This window comes from Apteryx rowi, unplaced genomic scaffold (assembly GCF_003343035.1).
Source record: "Apteryx rowi isolate R43461 unplaced genomic scaffold, aptRow1 scaffold_141, whole genome shotgun sequence".
NCBI classification, from domain to species: domain Eukaryota; kingdom Metazoa; phylum Chordata; class Aves; order Apterygiformes; family Apterygidae; genus Apteryx; species Apteryx rowi.
Genome location: NW_020447653.1, coordinates 1,856,447 through 1,865,222, shown reverse-complemented (window position 1 = coordinate 1,865,222; position 8,776 = coordinate 1,856,447). Strand labels below are relative to the sequence as shown.

At 48.8% G+C, this 8,776-nt stretch overlaps 1 protein-coding gene and 1 long non-coding RNA gene across 3 annotated transcripts; one reads left to right on the top strand and one right to left on the bottom strand.

Annotated features, from left to right (window-relative positions):
* The first annotated feature begins 1,899 nt into the window (after positions 1-1,899).
* Positions 1,900-7,727, top strand: DPAGT1 (dolichyl-phosphate N-acetylglucosaminephosphotransferase 1). 2 transcript variants are annotated; one of them, XM_026057970.1, is made up of 9 exons: positions 1,900-2,111; positions 2,196-2,316; positions 2,402-2,615; positions 3,241-3,387; positions 3,519-3,603; positions 4,479-4,667; positions 5,299-5,386; positions 5,737-5,892; positions 6,866-7,727. In XM_026057970.1, the coding sequence occupies exons 1-9, from the start codon at positions 1,957-1,959 to the stop codon at positions 6,929-6,931; spliced, it is 1,221 nt and encodes a 406-aa protein (XP_025913755.1). In that variant the 5' UTR covers positions 1,900-1,956; the 3' UTR covers positions 6,932-7,727. The 2 variants fall into 2 exon arrangements, with proteins under 2 accessions (XP_025913755.1, XP_025913754.1); XM_026057969.1 differs by lacking the exon at positions 6,866-7,727 and having other exon boundaries at positions 5,737-6,859.
* LOC112962090 lies at positions 2,522-5,792 on the bottom strand. The gene is made up of 3 exons (XR_003252201.1): positions 5,703-5,792; positions 3,905-3,977; positions 2,522-2,676 (listed from the first exon to the last, which is right to left on the bottom strand). It is a non-coding gene; the product is annotated as an uncharacterized LOC112962090 (long non-coding RNA).
* Positions 7,728-8,776: the final 1,049 nt, after the last annotated feature.

The following is an 8,776-nucleotide window of genomic DNA, read 5'->3' as shown; positions in this document are numbered from 1 at the left end:
CGCACGCCGGGGCACTCGGCTCCCCGCGGCCTGGCAGGGCTCTGCCCGCATCCCGGACCCTCGGGCACGCGCCTTACCCGCTCTTTTCCCTCCTCGCCTTCCCTTCCTACGGCTGAAAGCAGATTATTTACACTCCGTGTTGCACGCCCTGCGCTGCCAGCCGCCTGCTCGTCTTTTCACGCACCCTCGTAACCGTTGCCGCAAGCCTTCTCTTCTGGCTGCCTGAAATAGCAACGCAGACATGCTCTAGACGACAAGTTCCCTGAGTGTTCTTCAAGTTCTGACTAAAAACATTTTTCTCTCGAGTTCGTATTCCTTTTCATCTGTAGTAACTGGCATGTTCACCCCAGGCATACAGTCCGTTACAGAGCTGGCATCCGTTTTTTCGCATGCTTCTGGCTTAGGTGACCCGCACTGTGGAGGGCAGGTAAAACGAAGAACAGTCACGTTTTAAAATACCAGCTGCTAGACAGCAACTAGAGCTGTAGGAGGGTCTTTGCCAACCATTCTCCCTTTGCGCTGCAGCTGCCCCTCTCGGAGCAATATGTGCCTGCCTTAAAGTTTATTTCAGCCTCCACTAAAGTTTACAAACTCCTTTTTACAGAAGTTCAAGAGGCAGTAGAATAGAAAAGGCTTCTCTCAGCACAGCTGCAGCACTGTCAGCACAGAAAAAGCCATCGGAAACCATCTCAGGTCACCCCACCCCACCCCACCAAAATACAGACACAGGACAAAAGGAGGTGATTCTTGCTACTACCRCCCCTTCTGCTGTGTTTTGCCCTCTTGTGACTAACACCAGATATTCCGATGCAATGCCAAAGAACAGAAATTGCAACTATCCTGTCTTTCCTGCAGAAATATTTACTTGAAGATCAGAGATTTGTTACGGGTTTCCTGGTGCGTGAAGATGAGTACCATATTTTATTTATTTTTCAACAAGTGAGGAACTGTAGGGGGCAATAAAACCGCAAGGCCCTCCATCATTCACTCTTACACAGCAAGCTAGTGCTAGATTGGAGTATACTCCCTAAGTAACCCGATTAACCACTCATCCACCAGCAAACGCACAGCCGAGGACGGAGGAGACAGTGCTGCCCAGAAGTCACCCCCAGCTGCCCATAAACGCTGGATCTGGGACCTCGACAAAATGCTTTTTTGCTGATCCTAAAGGCTGCTCAGAGGGAGTCTCTGGTGTTGCTGCGAGCCGGTGCCTCCGCCGTCCCCCACTGCATACGACGAGCTCTTCCGCCCGCACCGCCGTCTGGCTGTTACCTTCGAGGCCACCCGCTACCACGAGGGCCCTTCCCGGCACCGCCTCGCGCCGGCTCCCCATGCATCGCCGCCACGCAGCGGGCCCCATCTGGGCCGCCCCCACCGAGACGCATCGGCCCGCCACGGGCGCCCGCAGTGCCGCAGCAGCCGGCCGCAGCTCTGCCGCCCCGGGGCGCTACCGGGGGCCCGCGCACCCCGCGGTCGGGGCTTGCCTGCCCGCGTCAGGAGGAGGAAATGACGTACCTGGCGGCGAAGAGAAAGTGACGCGAGGCTCGGCAGGCGCCGAGGCGGCCATGGCGGTTTCGGGCACCGCGGCCCGGTACGGAGCCCGTTGCTGGGCCACTCCCCGCTGGAGCAGGGACTGCCTCCCGCGCAGGGCGCTTCGTTTTGCACAGGCGCGCGAGAACCAGCGGAGGCTCCGGCGCGGAGTATAGACGCTTACGTACGCCTGGCCCCGCCTGGCCTCCGGGCAGAGCCCCACACCACTCCCGACTCTTGCCAGGGTCAAAGATGGCGGCCGCTGCCCGCGCGCTCCCCTCACTGACAGAACAGGGAGGCGCGCGCGCCCAGTGCCTCCTTTTATAGCGTCCGGCTGGAAACTCGCCTGTGGAGGCGCCGGCGGGCGGGGCTGCCGGCCCGGCCCCGCTCCGTGCCCTCGGCAGAGGCAGCGCCCGCGCTGCGGCCATGGCCGGCTCGCCCGCCATGCCCCTCCTCATCAACCTTGGCGGGTCACTGCTGGGCTTCTTGGGCACGCTCACGCTGATCCCGGCCTTCAAGGACCGCTTCCTCGCTGCGAGGCTCTTCGGCGAAGACCTCAACAAGGCCTCTCGGCGGCCCATGTGAGTAGTGGCACCCGCCGGGCCGGGCCGGGCCGGTCGGGTCGGGTCGGGTCGGGCTGACTCCCCGCCTCCCTTTCCTTTCAGTCCCGAGGCGCAGGGCGTGATCAGCGGGGTCGTGTTCCTGATCATCCTCTTCTGCTTCATCCCTGTGCCCTTCCTGAGGTGCTTCGTGGAGGAGCAGTGCACAGCCTTCCCGCATGATGAGGTGAGGTGTGCCCGGCCCGGGGAGCACGGCAGGTATGGGCGAGGAGCGGCCACCAGTAATCGGGGTCCTGTTCTCTGTCCTGCAGTTCGTGGAGCTCATTGGCTCGCTCCTTGCCATCTGCTGCATGATTTTCCTGGGCTTTGCTGATGATGTTCTGAACTTGCGCTGGCGCCACAAGCTGCTTCTTCCTACCATGGCTTCCCTCCCACTACTCATGGTTTACTTCACCAACTTTGGGAACACCACCATTGTGGTGCCTAAGCCCTTCCGGGTGCTCCTGGGCATGCACTTGGACCTGGGTAAGCTGAGAATTGCTGGAAGCCATTGTCTAAGCAATAAGTGACAGGTGGAAGTGGTCACCTGAAACCGTGACACGTAGCAGTTAGCATTTTTCACACTGCAGAAGAAACTCGTGAAGGATCTGCTTAATCAACCAACAAGAAAGCATAACTACACCAGCTAAACACTGGGCTACAAAGTGCCCAGCTTTCTGTGTAGAAACCCAGCACACACTTACCTATGCACCAGACAGGCACCAAACATTTTTGCAGAATCCTGGGGGTATGGCATCTGATGGGGTATATGGCATGTGGGGTATTGGCACCTGAGTGCCACGTGCACCTGGCACTTGGATGCCAATACCGAAACATCAAAGCACAGAAAGAGTGCTACAGCCCTTTGCTGTTTTGCAACTCTTGGTACACATGCTCACTTTGCAGCAGTTGCCATGCTGTACCTGTGCATACACCTGATATCAGATTCACAGGAGGGGGAGTTATTTGTTAATAAGCTACTGATTGTGAAATTTGCTGAGATTGCTAGGTAATAAACTGTGGTACAAGGATAGAGCTTTACTTCAGTACACTGCACCACAGCCTGCTTCAAATATGAATGCTAAAGCACTTGGCTCACTCTGATCTGCAGGTATCTTCTACTACGTGTACATGGGCATGCTAGCCGTGTTCTGCACTAACGCCATCAACATTCTTGCTGGAATTAATGGGATTGAAGCAGGACAATCTCTGGTGATTGCTGCTTCCATTATCACATTCAACATTGTAGAGTTAAACGGTAAGAAAGAAAACATTTTTGGGGGTACAAAGGGCAAAGGGAGCTAGAATCCTAGATTTCAATATCTGGTATTACTAAAAGTGAACTGATCCTGACTTACCACAGACTCATTTTGTATCTTTCTTCTACAGGGGATTATCGAGATGATCACATTTTTTCTCTCTACTTCATGATTCCCTTTTTTTTTACCACACTCGGGCTGTTTTACCACAACTGGTAAGAGGATGGACATTCAGAGAAGTGTCCTCTGTCTTTACTTTCTCCCTTTTCAAACAAATAAAGAAGGAATTCCACGCAGATGGAATACTGGAGCATAGACCAGATTCTTGCCAGAACCAAGAACGCAAAACACTGATCCATTGACAGCTTTTGTTTCTACTTGAACAATTCAGGTCACACTGATTAGCTAAACTGCACGGAGTACTCTGCCTCAGATGCCCCACTACCCATATTTACACACTGTATTCTCTGCAAGTCAGGCTGTGAGTTCCAGTCCCACAGTTTCTAGCATACATACCTGCAACAGTTGTTTGCTGTATTCTTTAGAGCAGAACCGAGATTTGCAGGCTACAGTCTTCTTGCTCTAGGATCTGTGTGACAAAAAGGGGGGGGGGGGAGGTGTCAGTGTTTGAAAAGATCTCTGCTCAGAGTATCTCAGTTTTAAACCCATGGACCAACTGCAACATTGCAGGTGCAGCTCTTGTATCCTGCTCTAGGCTACTGTGCACATGACCAGGCATGAGTGGTAATACTTGTCCAGGGAAATTGCTGTTGCTTATGTAGCATGAAGGTATGTCAGATCAGGAAATTTTTCTGTGGTTCTGGGATGTGGTATGCTGGCTGACTGCTTCATCCGTCTTCCACAAAAGAACTGTGCTAGCAGCAATTACATTAGTATAGTGTGAAATCAGTATTACACTTCTGTTTAGCAGAGAATGAATTGTCTACATTACCTGAAACCAAGCCAGCTGGGGCTGCAGTTCCCTCTTGACCCCTAACCTGCCACATGGAGATGCATGCACTGATTATAGCCATTCTTATGGCAACAGTGATCTTGACAGACCTTTGCTCTTTTCCCCTGTGGATTGCAGGTACCCATCCCGAGTCTTTGTTGGGGACACCTTCTGCTACTTTGCTGGCATGACCTTCGCTGTGGTGGGGATCTTGGGACACTTCAGTAAAACAATGCTGCTTTTTTTCATCCCACAAGTGCTCAACTTCCTCTACTCGTTGCCTCAACTCTTCCACATCATTCCTTGTCCCCGCCACCGGCTGCCCAGGTAATGTACGACTGACCTATAACGTTACCAGAGATGGGTGCCTTTTATCTACAACACCAACTAAGAAACAAGAACTATGGTGGGTAGATGTTCTTTTTTTAAAACCTATCAAAATAGACTGTATAGCTAAAAAGTAGCTGCCTCGCTCTGCCAATTATGGTTGAGTCCTACAAAGTCCTACAGGTTTCTTAAAGAAATGAATAATTTCTTTTCCAGGTATAGAAGACTGATCTTTAACAATGTTAGACTATGGTTTATTCCCAACTACAAAATTGAGAGAAATTGATACAGGCCACTGTCAATGTTACTAGAGTATGGTCTGCTAAGATTTCATAGTAGCAGGCATTCTGTAGTACTGTACCATATCAGTGATTGCCTCTGCACATCTGATTTTTATTTTTAAAACCATACAACTTTATGCAAACATTTGGGGGAAGTGGGGGGGAAAAGGAATCTTCTCTCAACTTTGCCAGATCTGAGGGACCAGGTATCAGCAGGTGCTGTTATGTATATCAGATTATTTCTGCTTTTTCCTCCACTCGATTTCTGAACTACCCAGGTAAGAATCTATATCTGATTATACAGGGACCATTCTGTCTCCTTGCTCCTAAAATTTTAATGTTTCTTTTAGGCTCAATCCTAGTACAGGGAAGTTGGAGATGAGCTACTCCAAATTCAAAACTAAGAGCCTCTCAGCCCTGGGAACATACATTCTGAAGGTAATATGAGAGAGACTAGTGAAATCCAGACATGTTTTGAGGCAGTGATCAAATGGAAGAGGAACAGGATGGGAGGGAAGGCAGCACTTCTGGGTACAGTGGTTAATTCCTAGCTCAAATCCAGAAGAAAACAGTCTGGTTAGTCCTGTCACTGTCCCTCATGGACACTCAGTCATATTAATAACCATACCCTAGTAGTGGTCCCAGGACCCTCGTAAGCCTATCCTGTCTTTTCAGTAAGAGCATGAGTCAAACCACTGGGATGGTGCAGCAAAAGGGATCTTGGGCAAAACCAGCTGGTGAGCGGCRAACGTACCTGGTGAAATAGCGTGCAATCTTTCTTTCCCCAGGCAGTAAAGATCTTGCACATAGTAGATGTGAGGAGTGGAATGGATGAAGATGGCGAATACACCGAGTGCAATAATATGACACTTATTAACTTTGTTATAAAGCTGACTGGACCCACCCATGAGCGAATTCTCACTCTCCTGTTGCTACTCATCCAGGTCAGACAAATGGTCTCTCAGGTAGAAAGATGTACTCTGCAACAGAAACAGATCCAAGTCAGTCTCAAGAGTGTTATGGAGAATGGGGGGAATAAGATGTGATACTTTCACACAAGCAGCAAATGAGCTGTGGAACTTGAGGAGAATCAAGAGGTTTACATAGCTGAAAGAGGAGAGACTTTTTTTCCCCCCAGACTTTGTTCACTGAGAGCTAATAAATACATACAAATTGAGAGCTAATAACATACCTCACAGATACTGCTGTCTGCTACCTCTATTCAGCATGTGAACTCCCTTGCCTGATATTATAGGCACTCTATTTTTAGAGAGGCCTGTATTGCTTAGTTGCCCACAATAAAGTTCTTTTTTCATGCATCATATATGAGAGACTCTCATCAGGAAAGAGTAGAGACACTTAGCCGAATTCCCTTTCAGGAGGAAGACTTCCAACAAACAAGCCTGGAGACTGAACAGGGCTTAGGCAGACTACGTCAGGGATGGGAGAGGATAGGAAGTATATACAGCTTCATCTTGATCCCAGTCACATCAGAGAAGTTTTGATAGTGACTTTTTGAAAGGATGCTGAATTACAGCTTTGCAGTAAGGCATTCCCCATTACAAACAATAGAGTTTGCACTAAAATGCAGGTTTGTTAAGAAGGAAAGCGTTATTCCCAACCGTTCATCTCGTCTGCATATTCTGACAATGTGAATGTGCACAGGCACATACAGAAATCCCCCACAGCTAGTTATGATTCTGATACAGAGGACTGAGAACTTTGGCCAGACTTCTGCTTTTCATCATACTACACCTAAATATTTTAATATTGTCATTTAGTGAAATAAACTATGTCTGACAGCACAGCACATCCATCTGGAACAGAAGAATCTGCCAGCCTGTAAAATATCTAACACTGCAAGGTTTCAACTGTCTTTCTTGTTTTTTTTTKTTTTGTTTTGTTTTTTTAACTTAGGTCCTGGGCAGCATAATTGCATTTTCAATCCGATACCAGCTAGTGCGCTTGTTCTATGATGTCTGACTGGGCTGCCAGGAGCAGGGGAAAGATTTGCACCTTCCAGTTGATCTCTTACTTTCTCTGATTGCTGACCCTGTGAGAATCTCAGGACTCCTTTTAAGATGCAAGCAACTGCTCTGTGCTGGCCAGTCTTGAACTGTGATCTTGTTTTTGTGTACAAGAAGGTGTTTGTCTGATTCTGACAGAAGAGATTCAATGCTACTTGAACGTCATTGTTATTGGGAATACCTTCCATAGGGGAAATATACGACCCAGATCTTCTACCCAGAGTGCTTAGAGAAAGTGGGAGAGATGAAAGCTCTATATACAAATAAGCAAGTTACTATTCCCTGAAAGATAAAACAGAAACTTCAATTTCTGTGGGACTCTGTATAGCAGAACAAGTAAACCAGAATCCCCTCTTGGCTATGCCAGTCCTATCTTTGGTCCATGAACATAGAATAACATGCTATAAATCATACCCAGAACTCAGAGTGCTCTAAGAATAAAATAACTTGTGGTACAGTTCCCCCTTCAGTGCTTTGCCACAGGAAGAATGCTGACATACAGTGAAACTAGATAGTGTGATACATCCCTGTGGCCTTTTGCCCTGCTGAGGGCTGTAAATTTCTACAGTAGACCACCTCCTTTTTCACAGCAACTGGGAATATTCCCACTGAAGGGCTTTAACTTCTGAATGGCTTTATCATCTGTCTTCCTTCCTGGAATAGAACACTTCTAAGGTAGCAAAGTAAGGGTCACCATGTCCTTTCATAGCACAGGACATCAATAAAAGCCTTATGTTAATCTGGGACTGAGACCCTGCAGGCTGCAGTTTAATTTTTCTTATCCAAATAATTATTCATATAGCATTTTCTGGCATCATAGTTCACCACAGAATTGCTACCTACCTGACAGAATAACACACGTGAGCCACTGGAGCATCAGCAGTAGGTGAAAGATTCTGCATGAGACTGATGGGAATGAAATGCAGAATAATAAAGCTACAAAGAAAGGGATGCTGAGATGGGTGACATTGGAAGTTGCTGAATCTGGTAGCCTAATAGATGCAAGGCTGTTGCATCTCGATGTCCCCAGGTCCAGCCAGTAGTGAGGCTGAGAATATGTTCCCAGTAGGCACAAATGCATATGGCCAGCCACACAGATCAACAAAGCACTCAAACATGAATGATATGGGTGGCCTAATCGTCCTTCACAGCTGATCAAGATAGCAGTCTGCTAGTAAAACATATTCATATATATACGCGTATATATCTACATGCACTGCGGATCCCTTTAGTAGCTGGCCTTAGACACTCTGTCCAGTAGCTGGACTCTGGATTCCTTGGTCTCCCCAGTTGCTGGCAGCAGAGCATGTGAATCCCTGAGGCCAGCAGCCCCACTCCAGTTGCTCATACTCTGACCTCACACACAGACACACACAAGTAGCTCTCTCTGGTAGCTGGTCCAGACCGATGGCCTCCCCCTCCGCCCTGATTTTTCCAGCAGCTGCCTCGGACCTACCTCCAGTAGGTAACTTGTCGACCCTGGTCTCTGTAGTATCTGATCCTGAATACCTGGCTCTAAAGCCTCTCATGTTACTCGCTGGCTAGTGCGACTTCATATCCACTAGGGATTACACAAACTGACATTCCCTCCCCCCCCCCCAAAACCAACCATCACCCCCCACAACCTGCACACACTCTGGTCCCCCCAGTTGCTGGTACCACAGACGCACGAGCCTCTTTGGCCAGTGATCCAACTCCAGCAGCTAGCACTTAGACCTCCATACACACAGATGCACACAGAATAGAGTCCCCTCACCACAGAAAAAGCTAGAAATAGTTTAATAAGAGGACAGGACAGCAA